Here is a 14,920-nt window from a genome sequence, read left to right on the forward strand (position 1 = left end):
TTAATGCAAGAATACGAGCAAATCAAGGACGATGAATGAAACATTAGCCAAAGAGCGAAACCGTTCGCGCGGCGTGCAATATAGATCGAGTTAATAAATGCCCTTTGCTTTCTTGGAGTTGGCTTGCGTCCTTCTACCCGGGGGCTAACATTACAATTACCTTCAATAGGCACCGCTCCGGCATCGGCGAGGGATGGATCTATGGCCTGGAGAAATTAAACTTTTATTAACATGGTCCCCATCAGCTTCTGCCGCCTGTTTCCTGTCTCGTTTTTGTGGCACGTTCTGGGTCGTGCGATTTCTTTCCCACCAGAAACTAATGGAATATTTTAACCCCCGTCTGTCCTCTACCGCCTATCCCCTTTTGGTCCGTTTGGTTGACTTTCTGACGCTTGGTGGCCGTTCGTCTGTATGGTAATGTGTTTCTTCGGCAATACAAAAGAAGATCTGATTGCAGCTAACACACACAAAAAAACCCCTTCTTCAAGCGTCGGTGGTTGGCGTGGAACGGAAAAGCAAGTAAGAGCGATTAAAAAAGGGTTAAATTAATTTTAGCTTTTATTGTTTCGGAATACCTTTCCCGGTTCTGGATGGAAAATCCGGAAACATTGCTCTGCCAAAGGGTACAAAAACGCCGGCCCGAAATAATAGCCAACATAGCGTAGAGTTTATCATTGTTCTTTTCCGTAAAAGAAAACGACTCCTCCTCAGGGGTGCTTTGGGTGCTATCGGTGGTGGAGTATCGTTTTTCGTGATATTTTCCCATCCATTCAAAAAGGGAAATTGGAATGTAGAGGCACGCTTTTGTGTTTTAATGCCAAGCATAAAACGGGTTACGGCTAACAAAGAAACGCACCGTACAATCTCTTCTGCGCGTACATTCTCTGTTTGCAAATGCCTCCGTTTATCATTGAACGAGAAGGAGAGGGAGCAGTTTCCATCGCGAAGAAGGTAACGTACCATTCCAAACTCAATGTCCGTGTCCTGGAGTGGTCCTGGATTTGAGAATGTCAAAAAAAACCCTTTCAATCCGGTGTGTCCCTTCGGAGAACTGCGGTACACCACCAGCAGCGCTCACAAGTGGCATGTAAATAAACGATTTCGTTGGAATTTGTTTCATTATGGGGGAAATGCTTTACCACCGAAAGGTGCAGCCGGTAAAGAATATGTTTTTCCCTCCCCATACGCGTACATACAGCCAAAACCGCAACCGAAACATACACACATGCTTCGCATTCATTGCTCGAGATTGTATTCGAACCCGCGGAGACGGCGAGCTGTGCTGGGCAACCTCCCAACGCAACGATTTCGCGAAGCTTTCCTCATTACATTAGAGCCCCACAGCTCGGGCTGGCAGCATTTTTTTTTTTGTTTTTTACTTGTATTCCACCCGAAACGAATCTATTCATCATTCCTCTAATGGTGTGTAAAGCAAAGACTTGCGGTGTTTCCGTGGGTGGTCGAGTTGTACAAGGGAAGATTGTCGTGTCAATACGCTCCATATGGGTTGCTGCTTATTTGTCGATTTATCCCTGAACATGTTTCACTGGAACAATTTTCATTTTCAATTGTTACGGGTGTAGCCTCACGGGTTTTGCTTTGCGAGGATTTTCGCGGTTTGGTTCGAATGGTCGGAGGAAGGAAATGTTCAAAAAATCGCTTAAATGGCACGTAAATTATGCAATGAAGGTTGTGCTAATGGGCCAACGCTTTGTGGCCTCAAGCATAACGCCTCGAAATGGAGACATATTGTCCAAAAAACTGGTCAAATTGAAAACAAAGAAGTATTTTTCAGGTTCGGCAAGATTGGGGGAAATTGATATCTTTTCACTGAGTGTTTACAGTCGTTTTGTTCTACTTACTATTTAATTTTGTATATGAAAAATGAATTAAATTAAACAAATTATTAAACGCATTGGTTTGATGTTGTAACGGGCAACATAAGCCCAACATTGAAGTATGTTTGGGATTTATTTTAAGTGAAAAGCTTTACCGTTGGTAAAGGCACAAAAGCATCAACCCCAAACAATTCGGGGCAACCTTTTTGTAAGGGCGTGGCATCTCCTTGGTAAATGCCCGCCGGCAGGGTATTATTTCAATTTGCACATTATTTTGAAACCTCAATTTAATTAGCGTACGCATGTAATATTTAACACACCAAAAAGCCCCGTTTCCGACGGTACACATTACCCTGTTACACAGGCCCTATCAATCATTACACGTGCAGGCTTTATGCTTTCCGAGCAGCAAGAGCTCATGAACTCATGGTTTCCGTTCATTGTGTCGTATCCTCGTACGTGGAAGTGGAAACTGCACCACCTTCCATTTGATGGGCAAAAACCAAGAGCCATCATGGCGGTCAGTGAAATGCTGTGTGCCTTTTGTTTCACCGCCACAACCTTACAGCGAGTTTTCCTTATCCGTCAATTACAACGAAATCCCCCCCTCTGGTTCGGTGTATTTGTTTGTGGGTGTGTACGTTTTGTTCCCAAACATAAAGCATTATTTGAAACAATTATGCCTGAATGCAATACCATTATTAGCATGGGAAGCAATGTTTTTTTGCGAATGCGATACGCTCACCCACCCTCGGTGCTCGGTGCGCTTGTTTTACAACATGTTTTGCCTTGCTCGAGAGACGAGTGCGGGGAAATATGGTATATTATGTAGTTCGTACGTGTTTTCATACTTTCGTACCCGTCGCACCGAGGTCAAACACAGTGCCCGATTAACGATGGTGTTGATGCGCGTCCAGGCGGTTGCCGGGTTGATTGAACAGAAACAAAAGCAGCGGGCAGCATCAGAAGCAGCAGCAGCAGTCATGCAAACAAACGAACAAAAAGTCAATCAATTCCACTCACCACACCATGGACAACAAGCATATGGACGGAAAAGCCGTGAAACAAACACAGCGGCACTTGAAAAACAGCCGGGTGGTTGATCTTTAAATCCCTCATTCAGCGACGGGGTAGGTGTAAAATATGAATGGGGCTTAATTGTCGGTCGATTTCCATTATGCTGTGCATTTATTTTTAAAACATCAAATTGTGGGGTTTTTCTTTAAAGATGCAGGAGCATCGAATTGCTTTATGAATGCAAATTTTATTTAAAGCGTGTGTTGTATTACTCCCATTGTGTTGTATTACTCCCATACGCCCATTCGTCTAGGGTTGGGGAGGGAGTTTTCTGCTGTTCGTTGCCTTCAAAGTCCTTTTTCCAGTCTGCTTACGTTTTTTACGCTTAAAAGTCCTTCGCCGTATGATCAAGTTAACCGTTTTACCTTGCCTCAGGATGCGTACTTCCATTTGCCCCTTCCCAAAAAGTCAAATTTTACATAAAAACCCAGAATTTAAAAAAAAGAACCAAAACCATAAAACATTGCCATCCTTACGGCAATGTTTTTTTTTTTAACTTCTAAATAAGAAAAATCCTAGAAACGGCTCACAAAAACGTAGGACAAACGTAGGACAACGCTTTTGCCCATTGGGCATGGTGCGTAAAACGAAAACAACTAAACTAATGTTTCTAATTAAAAGCCATAATGCCATGCCCAAGAGGTTCATCCACCGGCACCACTCGCTCAACAGAACAAACCGAACTGAAAACGCTCCCTGCACACGATAAAAGGGTGGGTTCCAGGTTTTGAAAACGATTCCAAAAAGGGATTTTAATTAAATTATGCTCTCTGGCAAAACGAAAAAAGAAGAAGCCTGTTGTCTGTTCATTTACTTTTTTGCACACTAAATTTCCATACATAATGTGCGCAATTAGTGTGTTCATCAGGCATTGTTCCCCGAATGGCCCGCTGGCACACCGGTTAGTAGCAGGTCTACCAACGTAATGTAAAAAAATGGAAAAATTGGATTCCAAACCTTTAACTGCACTGCAAAAGCGCCTTTTCCCTTTCGTTCGCGGCTGAACGTTTTCACTTTCAACCATTTCAAGGTTTTACAAGTAACATTTTCCACTCACGTCCACACGGAGCTTTTCTTTCGCTTGGCTTAGTAGCGTTCACGTACCCTACGTCAATCTTATAGCAATAACTCACCGGTCTCTTTCCGTTCTCTCTATCCTTCCCTCCAGTAAGAGAGATAGAGAGAGAAAAAAAGAGAGAGAGAAAGAAAGAGAGAAAGAACAAAACCGTACCCATCAATTTCATCAACAAAAAAAAAAATACTAAAAACCCTCAGCCCAAAACCCTACGGCAAATAGCACAAAGCGAGTGTGGTTACGAAAAGGGAAAATTTATTGCTTTTTCCACACATTCAACTCGTTCGTTCGTTCGCTGTTTCCACTGCACACGTGGCAGCAAAAGCAAGCAGCATCAAGCCGGCGAACCAACGCTCACTCACGGTCCCAATTTCTTCCCCAAATCTCTATTTACCTTCATTTGGGTGCTGATTTGCGAAAGGTCGACCCATGAGAGTTCCCTGTTTTTGGGGCCGTGGCGTTTTTGTGAAGTTTTTGTCATACGTGTTATCGTGTGTGTAGCTCTCTTTCTGGCTTTGTTTCGCATTGTTAGTGGCATTCTGCTATTTGCAGTGCAAAGTTCGTTACACTATGTTGTGTGCCAATGTTTGGGGGCAATATGAGAGAGGCAAACAAAGCAAAACCAAACCGCTCTTTCGGATAGAAAACATTCAAAATCCTACCTTCATTTTTTTTTGTTCGGTTGCTTCCTAACAGGATCTGCGAAATGAATAGAAAACAGTGGAAATAAATCCTTTATTCGTTGAAATAAATAATGCACCAACTACAAACCTCGCACAGGTGAAACCGAACCGCACACAGCACGCACGGACGTGAGCTTGAGCTAGGGCAAAGAAAAAATGATGAATTGTGCCACGAAAAAAAACGTTCCCTTCTGCTACGACAACAAGCAGAAAAAGAAAGAAGCACTCCCAAAACCACCAGAAAAGGCCCCGGAGGTCGCTATTCCCGGAAGTTAGCCTTCCGTTTGCTTTCAGCTCGACGATCCGAAAGTAATTCGGGTGTGTCGGGCCCGTGAGAGCGGCGTCACACGCCAATAAGAAAATTCGCTTTTCCGCTTCCAATTTTCGACTACTCCCGGTGTTACGCCCAGCTTTGCGCGGCTAAGCGTAACGCGGGCAGGCAGAAGAGTTAGCAAAAGTTCCTGGGGAGTTCCTGGATTCGGTTAGCAGCTTCTTGCTGCTGCCTCTCGTGAAAGACGAAGGACGTGCCTTTCCTTTAGCAAAGACTTTCACACCGAGACCCACTTGAGTGATTTTGCTCCAAGTTGAGAGGCAAACCGTAATAACACTTACCCTCCCATTTAAACGAAGAAAAACGCTTCAAAGTGCTTCAAGAAAGCGGTACATAATCCGTCACACGTAATAAGGAAGAGGAACCCCAGCAGGAGGGTGAAAGACTACCAAATTGGTGGTAATATTTTACACGCACCTTCTCGGTGCGCACACGAAATGAGCTGCTGTCCTCTCACTCTCTCTCACACACACACACACCCACAGTAGATGGATGGGGTGGCCTGGTGGGAACACAATTTGTCATACTAGTCAGAGAGGAAAGCATATGCCTTACTGGCAGCAGCGCGTCAATATTTGCCAATTGTGCTGGAAAATCACATATCTGTGTGGTGGTGGTGGTGGTGCATGGCTATAAGGCCTGTTCCGCCAAACAAGAGCCGCTGTTGAAATGGGGCGTTATTAATCTTTTCAAAAAGCGTTTCCGTGAAAGGCTTTCCGTTACAAAGGCAACGCGACAGGGGTTTCTTTGTCGTTTTTTGATGTCGTCTTGGCATGTGTTTTTACAACATTTTTGCATACATGTTTAACTCGGAATTGTTCCAAAATGTTGCACACAATCATGTTTTTTGCATTGTTGAACTTAACACAAGATAATAATGGAATCACAGACTTACGGGAGAATGCTTAGTTCATCATTGAATATTACTCCATTTTCCCATACTGCATAAGCTTCGAAAAGCTCAATGCACTAAAAATAGAAACCCCTTTCAATAAGATACTTTGCAATCGATTTTGTCAGTTCCACTTGATACGCTACCCTGCGCGGAACAAAGTCCCAAAAAACGAACAACGCTCTTCCACCGCACCGCCAAGGCAAAGGGAAAACTACCGAAAATAAAGCTTCCTTTGCCATCTTCCCGCCTCCACACACGCAGCATGAATGTGTCATCCGTACGGGGCACACCATATTGTGATAACTTTCCACATGTTTTCCTTGCATTAGCATAGAAAAACATTAATACCTCATTTCCAATTCAAATACCTGTGACCCTTGCACCCCTTCCCCGCCAGTGTCACCATCCGTCTGCTTCCCACCACGACCGACACCTCCGAACCCGGGGCCCGTATCGTACCTGCGCTAACGGCAGATACAATGGTGCTAGCGTACAACATACGAGTGCGTCCATTCAGCAGCTTTGCTTTGCACACAGAACAACCACAAAACCACCGGAGAAGGTGGAAACAAACGAGGAAAAGCTCACATCCTTTCCAAGAAACCACCTACCATCACCAACACTACCACTATCACAACGTAGGGGAAAATCTTTCATCCTTTTCGTGTTCTAAGCTTTACCAATCCCCCTTTCAAATCCGAATTGATACGATCCCAAGGGAACTGGTCCTAGGGTGGAAAATTCTTTTTTCTGCCCCATCCCAACCAATCACAAACAAACAACAATTCCCTTACAGTTGCTGCAGGAAACAACTTACTGAGCCGGTTGCGTTCCGGGGCCAAATGCTTATCTGCGGCAGAAGGTAGGCACGGTGCTTCTTCGACCCGCCAAGCGCAAACGGGGCGCCAGTAATATGCTAATAATAGTCTCCTGTGTGTGTTTTTCTTTGGCACTGGTGAATAATTTTGGCAAAGCATATTCATCGATTATTCAATGGTCGCAAATGGTTCTACCTGTGTAGCAAGAAGAAGTGCCGTTTGCAGTGGAATGCTGTTCGTTGCTTGAATAAACACCACCACCGTCCGGCACAGTATGCAGATTTCTTAATGTATCAAAACCACAACAAAGAGGCAGCTCTGATTGTTTCTAGCACATGAGCTTTGCAGGGAGCGGGTTGGTTTGAGTACGTTAAATTAGGCCAAACACGAACAGTATGGTACACTGGGTGGGGAGAATTATTTTTACTGGAAAATCCGAGGTAGACCTGTATCAAGATTCGTATCGGTGCTCTTATCCACATCCAAATCCCAACTCTACTTTGCATTACAAGTCAGATTCAGACTTTCGTTGTTTGAACACAGGTTTTGAGTGCTTTTCTGAGCATTACGTTTTTTTTACATAGTATCGTATCATCTATTTTCCTGTCCGAAATTATTCGAGAAAGCTTCCGAGACAGTTTAAACTTATAAAGCGAAATTCAAGTACGGCCAGGTCTTGCATTTAGATTATTGCAAAGCTCTTCTGCAAACATCAGATAGCCGAAGTACACACAACTTTTAAACGATATTCATGTTTTATCTGAATCGCAAAAATAAATCTCAAACCAAACGTAACGGCCGTGAAAGAGGTTGCTTTGGATTGCTGAAGAGCAAACCGGTATTGCACTGTTGAATTTATTTAATTTTATTTAATACTCTTCCGGTAGTTTTTGCTCTCCTTTTTTGAAGGCAACTGAACAAAATTCAATGAAAACAAGCCTTCATTGGTACATTTTTGTTGTTCCATTCATCGATGCACGTAGTACAAAAGTGGATGGTGAAATACAAGCTGTTGAAATTAAATCAGCCCAAATACGACAGCACTACGCTCAACAATCATTACACGCCCAGTCGATTAATCTCAAGCGCGCGGTTACGCTGCCCTCAATGCACCAGCGCATTATGTCAATAAAAGTCAATTTTTTTTTGAAGATACTGCTGTACGAATGAAAGCATCACCGCTGAACAAAAATAAAAAAGGGGGGCACAATGCTCTAGCAGCACACAACAAATTTCGCTGCCAATTCAATAGTCCCCCGCACCCAGCACAAACAGCACAAAAAGGGCGGTCGGAGTTGCATTCCAATACCGATCGGAGCTCCCATCACAGGTGCAAAACGGACAGACAGACAGACATTGGCAGACAGCATGTAGCATAATGCACTTGTGTGTTGCTGGCTCACCAAACACATGCTTCCTTTCACGTGTTATGTATGTGTTTGAAAGGCACAACAGCAGCACTATGTAGGTCAGTACCGGAACTGGAGAATAATAAATCAATAAAATAAATAACAGCTAGCTGCTGCTGGCGATGGGGTGATGGTGGTTGGCTGCTAGTACTACTACTACTCCAACCCGTACCACACAAACTGTTGCACTGACAGTTGGAATGGGATGCACTTTTTGACGGATCGCAATGGGGAGAAGATGCACCACCCCGTCGTTTGGCAGAACCAGGTGCGCCCCGATTATTTTGAGCACAATTCAATGTGTTTTCCCTTTTATCGATTCTGCCCGTTTGAATGCGGTACCCCGCCAACTTCAACTTCAACCGGGTCGGATACGGTCCCAGGATTTTTGCGCACATAAGTGGACGGAAAAACGTTCCCGCGAGCCGGTAATAGAAGAATATCTACAAACAAACAGTGGCTTTCAAAGCGACTCGGTAAAAAAATATATGCTGTTTTGTTCAATTTATCTACCACGTGTTAACATAACTGGATAGCATAAACGACATCAATTTGGCCGTGCGCTTGTTGAATTGTGTCTGGCGTTGAAGTATGTGAGTGGGATAACAAAAAAATGAGCAATCCAGGAAACAACTTTAAAACAACAAACGCGTTAGGCGTCACTTACGCGCACGGATGAGCACACTTTCAAGCGTTCCTCTCGATGCCGCACCGTGCTCGGTGATTTCAAGTGCATCGAGACAACACGCATGAAAGCCTCTCCTCATACAGGTAGATGTGTGTGTGTGTGTGTGTGTGTGTGTGTGTGTGTGTGTGTGTGTGTGTGTGTGTGTGTGTCTGGGAGTGCACGAGGCCGCTCGGTAATCAACAATCATCTTCCGAATCAATAATTGGCGCGGAGGAGTAGTACTATGATGGCAAATTTCATTTCCAAACGTTTTGAGTTTTGAGAGGCACTGGATATATTTGCCGAGTGCTGGAGGAACGGTGGAGGACCCCTTGTGTATGCATGACGTGTCGATCCACTCGGGCCATAATTGGAGAGGGGCGCTACAATCATATTTTCCTTAATTAAGTGATCCATCGCCGGGAGGCCTTCCAGCGTTTGCGGAGCAAATATTCCTATCAACGGCGGGCATATGTGTGTGCACAGTGTTATCAAACCCCTGCAACTTCGGGCAAGTGCATGTGTGTTATTTGTTCGATATTGTCATTAATTATGCAGCAAAAAGGCATCGAAGGAAGGGTAGTATTCCTACTCAAAAGCTACCGGGTAGATCGAAATTAGAGCAATTAATCATGATAACAACTGTGAGCGGTAAAACTACACTCAATGCCGTATGCCGTCTTGTTGTGGTACGGTTCGGTCACTGTATTAATTTCTGATCGATTCAACTTGAAGTTGATTGCGCAGGTAATTGGGAGCAATATTTTGTTTGAAGAAAATACAAATTAAATGCTATGCTGGGAAACACGTTAACTCTGTTTTAATCATATCCGGCACTAATACCCTGTATTGTTATTGTTACAAATTCTGAACTATCCAATCATAATAATGACCCACATTTACTAGCTCTAGGAACGTTTCGTTGTTCGAAAAATCCACAGACTCGTCTAACAGAAAGCCTATCAATAAGTTTGCACCGCCCTCTTTACTCTTGTCCAGTAGCGCTGGAAGCCTTGTTAGGACATTGCGATTCTTTTCAGGCTCCACTAATTGCGCACAAATAACACTGCCATCATCTATTGAAAATGCCTCTTTTGTAGGAAGAACAACCTTCTTGTGACAGAACTCATTGTCCACTACACGAATCCTCCAATTTTCTAGGTTTGAGAAGAACTTTTTTCTTCCAAATAAGGACAGTACCGTATCATTTTGAATATGAGGTCCATGCGGTAAGCATATTGGATTCACAGTGCCATCGTATATGATGGCCTTTTTACGTAGTTTTAAGATAGCTAAGTTATTCTGATAACCCTGTTTACTGTATTTGCTGTGCACGATCACTTTCTCCACGTAACGGATCTGTTGTTTCGGCAGTTCTGAACTGTTAAAGCCTCCAAGTCGTACAAAAATCCTAAAATTAAAAGGAATTGGTTACATTATATCACGGTAGCGATGGCGTTGCATCTCTGTAGTCACTTACTCTTGCTCGTTTTCCTGCACTTCTTGTACGCACGTGGCCGATGTTAGTAGATGCCACTCGGTAATCAAATAGGCAAGGCACTCATTCTGTCGCCTGTAGTCGATACCGACAAACTCGATCGTCGTAGCCCAAGGAAAGATGAAACTGTTTGTATCCGTTCGCTCTCGGACGAGTTGAACCGATTCTTTACCACACCCAGCGGAGTTTATCATGCTCTGTGCAGCGACTGGTTTATTTGTTATTCGCAACGCACTCACCAGAGTACCATTCCCGTCAGCCTCCACTATCCAGTCTAAATACTTTGCCACATCCGTGAACACCGTGTACTGGGTAGAATCACACTTCGGGACACCGTCCAAGTTGGGAGCAAATGACACAATGCCACGGACGTACCACACGCCTCCAATCTCAAGGAACAATCCTCCCCCACTGTCACCATTGCATGGCCCAACACCATCTCGTCCACCGGCACAGAGCATTGTGCGGGCAAGATGCGTCCCGAACGCGCCACGGTTGCTTTCCAAACAGCTCCACAGATCTACGACCGGTACTTCCGCGTCCAGCATAACATCGGACGGCTTATCGACATCGGTTAATCCAAACCCAACGACAGCACCACGCCGTCCAACAATATCCGTGCCGGAAATTGGTTCCGACGGCCACAAACACACCGGCTGAATGAAGCCACTCATGTCGATTTCTTTCGTCACTTTAATCAGCGCAATATCATCCCGCACGTGCAGCTGACTGTAGCCAGTATGAACAATGAACCGCTCGGCTGAGTACGATCTACTCCGGTCGTCTATGACGGATAGTTGTGTTCGGCCAACGTACACCTGTAGCCTGTTTCGCGCAATCACTCCGTGGGTGGTGTAGAGACAATGAGCCGCTACAAGGAAAAAACATAAATAACGGTTGTAGTATAACACTCTCAGACGCCGGTCTCGTGGTACAGTCGTCAACTCGTACGACTTAACAACATGCCCGTCGTCATGGGTTCAAGCTCCAAACGGACCGTGCCGTCATAGGTAGGACTGACTATCCTACTATGGGGGGTAATCCATAAGTCACTGAAACCCCGACCCCACAAGTGGTACAGGCAGGCCTTGCCCGGCAACGGTTGTTAAGCCATAGAAGAAGAATAATAAGAATTCAGCTCTCAGAAAGGCGAATTCAGCTCCCAACACTTACCAGTCAGAATAGTGTACTTATCGATAATTGAACCTCCGCATACGGCCTGCACGGTATCTCCCGCCCGATGCACTATGATTGCATGCCAAGGCCATTTCCCAGCAGGTGCTTTCTGTCCACCAAGTATGAGATTGTTGTAATGCACTTTGCGCACACCACAGCCTCGACGCAAACCGTTAACTGATGCGATAGTGGAACCTAAAACTGCTAAAGCCACCAAAGCACCTAACCCACATGACACCTTCATGTTAACCAGTCGCAAACGCTACTGATTATGCCGAAATAAAACGAATCCCCTATGCTGTAACATCGTTTATTTGGAAACCAGTTTTCGGAACCCCTTTAGCAGTCATTCTTTAGCCCGCTCGAGTAAGGCTAAAAACCAGTTTGAGCGATATGATTTTTGAAGATGAATCTGGTTATGTTTGACCACTACTCACTTCGTCAAAACAAAATATGATCTTCTATCCAACTTCGGTAGAAACTTACATTTGTAACGGTAAGGTATTGGAAGCTTGTTTCAGGGTCTCCCACTGTTGAAGGGATGGGCAGAAAGCTGGAAACTAAACCCAACAGGTATATCTTTTCGCGCCAATATATCGTCACACGGCCCGGGACAGTGATATGCGTCAACGGTAAAGGATGGTATTGGTATAGTTGTCCGAAACATACAAAACTGTCGTCTGACGGTAGGTACCTCCCTAGTTGCGCATACTCCTCTCTGCAAACCTCTGTATCGAACGGTGTTAAAATGGAATAAGCTGAGCGCGTAGTATTCTTAATTTTTCCTTCCAGTTCATGCGTAATCCAATCATCCCCCTCAAACATTGCCGGTGCCAAACAGATCGAGTTTACGAACCCCTCGTCAACGTTTGCCTTTTTACGCAGCTTCAGCAGCGCCACATCGTTGGCATTGTTGGATTTGTTGAACCGCTCGTGAATTATTATCTGCTCCACGTACCGTATCTGGGGTTTGGGTAAGCCTGGAATGCTAAATTTACCCAACCGCACGTAGAGTCTGCAAGTACAAAGCATAAAATATAGACAAGTGGACAAGCGAAAATGTACAAACAGATTTGACAACTTACTCCTGCTCGTTCTGATCCACGTCTGCAACGCATGAGGCTAGTGTTAGGAGATGCCATTCGGTAATCAGATATGCTTGACATTCATTGTCACGCCCCGCCCGTTCTTCACCTACGTATTCGATTTTCGCCACCCAAGGTGCAACAAAAGCTCTGGTGTTGAGTCGTAAATTCGTGTACACGGGTGCTTCCAAGCCACATCCGTCCCGATTGACCGTGAGCGACGTCTGACCCTCTCGAAAATCGGTCGAATTTGCCATACTTTCGGATGTGGTGCCTTGCGTCACATTGCCCAGTTCGTTCGCAATCCAATCCAAATACTTGGCCACGTCCGTGTAGATCGCGTACTGCTTTGGATCACACTTGTCGGTACCGTCCAGATTTGGAGCGAAAGAGACAATGCCTCGAATGTGCCACTCATTACCTGCCCTGAAGAACATTCCTCCGCCACTATCACCATTACAGGGGCCCGCACCGTCCCGTGCCCCGGCACACAGCATCGTCGAGGCCAGCTGGGAACTTAGCGTACCTCGGTTGCTCTCCAAACAGGTCCAGCGATCGACGACGGGCACCTCCACATCTAGCAGGTGGTTCGATGTGCTACCGGCATCGTTCAATCCGTACCCAACCACAAACCCTTTGCGACCGGTGATGTCCTCGTGACCGAGACCCCGCGGCCACAGGCATACCGGGAAGATGTAGTCACTCATCGTGATCTCGCTCGCTAGCTTTACCATCGCAATGTCGTCCTTCACGTTGGCCTGCTTGTAGCCTGGGTGTAGGATGAGGCGCTCCGGTGCATAGGAGCGACTCCACGGTTCTTCAACGGACAGCTCAGTCCGTCCCAAAATTACCACCAAGCGATCTAGCGCGATCAATTTATGCCGATCATACAAACAATGAGCCGCTTTGATGAAAAGTAAAAAAAATGCAAAGATTATTTACAATGAAGAGTAATTTCATCGCTTGCAGATGAGTACTACCGGTTAAAATTGTATGCTTATCGATGATGTTTCCACCACAAGCGAGCTTTTTTGCGTCTCCCGTCCGATGCATTAGCGTTGCGTGCCAGGGCCATTTACCGGCCGTTGCATTCCGTCCACCGAGAATTAAATTCACACGTTTCACCTTACGCACGCCACAGCGCTGAATCGCTTCAGCTGATAGCAAACTGATCGTCAGCAACAATGCCAGAGGCAAAACAACGCGACACTCCAGCATCGTTCGTGTCGTGTTCGGAACTGAGCTGGTTTATCGCACAAACCAAGGTCCCAATGGCGGGAATATGACACGTTTTGAAAGGACCGGTTTATGTTAAACCTGTTTGAATAAGAAGATGATTACAACGCTTCAACACGCGGTTGCTTTGTAGACAGTCGTAAATGGGCCTACAATAATCATTGCAAATATCATAATTTGTCCAAACTTATAACAGCACCCAATCCGGACATCAAAATAATTTTCCAAAAATATCAAAATTTGCCAAAACTTACAAGAAACATCCCATCGTTTGTCAAACTGTCCAACGCGACAAACCAAGTGCCCTTTCCTTTCGTTCTGTGCCGGGAGGTCAAAAATAGCTCTCCTTTTAGGTTATTAATGACCTTACTGTGGTGGTGGATGGAAGTGAAACGCATCGCTTCCGGCATCAGGCTGCCAACGTTATGCTGGTCTCTGTTGGTGCCTTCTAGTCTGAACGTCACTGACTGCCCGTACCAGTGATTAATTGATGATCTTTGATGAAATTTGTCATTCATAGCGATCACGCGCCTTTGCCCACCGAATGTGTCCAAAACCACCAAAGAAACTTTCTTACCGCTCCCAAAGTAGAAGCCGCATTAGACAGACCGCGACAGAGTTCTCCTGCCTCCCAGACTGCCCATTTCAGCCGCATTGTGAAAAGGTGGAGGTAAAAGAAGACCACAAAAGGAAATGATCGGTTCGGTTGCACCATTACACTGCCTTAAATCAATAAATCGTCACCGCCACAATTCAAGTGGCAAGGGCGCGTGGTTCCGCTTTACCGAAACGCACCATACTCCATTGTCATTTCTCCCTTCAGCTTCGCAACTGAATAGAACGTGTCGATTTCGGTTCCCGCTAACGTGTGATAAAAAAATGTGAACGCTGAACCACCATTTGCTGGTAGAAGAGAGATGGAAAGGAAATATTTCAATTAACCGTGAAAACCTTCACGTCCAAACGTCGTCGCTTGGGTGGAAAAGTTTGCCCCCCCCCCCTCTCTCTCTCTCCCTTGCTGTTACGTTTAGGGTGTGTCTCTTTTCGCATTCCCTTCCCTCGAACGGATTCATCGTTTGCGCCTTCCACTTCCGGCCGTTGGAAGCATGGCAGCACGTGGCGCACGTCCCTC

At 45.3% G+C, this 14,920-nt stretch overlaps 3 protein-coding genes across 6 annotated transcripts in view; 1 reads left to right on the forward strand and 2 right to left on the reverse strand.

Annotated features, from left to right (window-relative positions):
- LOC1281199 (nephrin) overlaps positions 1 to 14,920 on the forward strand; it is an 84,905-nt gene that overhangs the window by 32,390 nt on the left and 37,595 nt on the right. The window lies entirely within an intron of this gene.
- Positions 9,584 to 11,726, reverse strand: LOC11175626 (prostasin). Its single transcript, XM_061647417.1, has 3 exons — positions 11,465 to 11,726; positions 10,274 to 11,162; positions 9,584 to 10,204 (listed from the first exon to the last, which is right to left on the reverse strand). Exons 1-3 carry the CDS (start codon positions 11,709 to 11,711, stop codon positions 9,652 to 9,654), a joined length of 1,689 nt encoding a protein of 562 aa, XP_061503401.1. The 5' UTR covers positions 11,712 to 11,726; the 3' UTR covers positions 9,584 to 9,651.
- Positions 11,762 to 13,813, reverse strand: LOC1281201 (serine protease 27). The gene is made up of 3 exons (XM_321140.6): positions 13,533 to 13,813; positions 12,553 to 13,456; positions 11,762 to 12,482 (listed from the first exon to the last, which is right to left on the reverse strand). The coding sequence occupies exons 1-3, from the start codon at positions 13,768 to 13,770 to the stop codon at positions 11,909 to 11,911; spliced, it is 1,716 nt and encodes a 571-aa protein (XP_321140.6). The 5' UTR covers positions 13,771 to 13,813; the 3' UTR covers positions 11,762 to 11,908.

The sequence above is a fragment of the Anopheles gambiae genome, chromosome 2, assembly GCF_943734735.2.
Source record: "Anopheles gambiae chromosome 2, idAnoGambNW_F1_1, whole genome shotgun sequence".
NCBI lineage: Eukaryota > Metazoa > Arthropoda > Insecta > Diptera > Culicidae > Anopheles > Anopheles gambiae.

What these genes read in the sequence shown, in the direction of transcription:
- LOC11175626 (XM_061647417.1), bottom strand. Translation starts at nt 11,711, where the DNA reads ATGAAGGTGTCATGTGGGTTAGGTGCTTTGGTGGCTTTAGCAGTTTTA. An exon ending in TAAGTACACTATTCTGACTG is followed by an intron (nt 11,163 to 11,464) that starts GTAAGTGTTGGG and finishes TTTTCCTTGTAG; the next exon opens with CGGCTCATTGTCTCTACACC. An exon ending in GTGCAGGAAAACGAGCAAGA is followed by an intron (nt 10,205 to 10,273) that starts GTAAGTGACTAC and finishes TTTTAATTTTAG; the next exon opens with GATTTTTGTACGACTTGGAG.
- LOC1281201 (XM_321140.6), bottom strand. Translation starts at nt 13,770, where the DNA reads ATGCTGGAGTGTCGCGTTGTTTTGCCTCTGGCATTGTTGCTGACGATC. An exon ending in TAAGCATACAATTTTAACCG is followed by an intron (nt 13,457 to 13,532) that starts GTAGTACTCATC and finishes TTTTCATCAAAG; the next exon opens with CGGCTCATTGTTTGTATGAT. An exon ending in GTGGATCAGAACGAGCAGGA is followed by an intron (nt 12,483 to 12,552) that starts GTAAGTTGTCAA and finishes TTGTACTTGCAG; the next exon opens with ACTCTACGTGCGGTTGGGTA.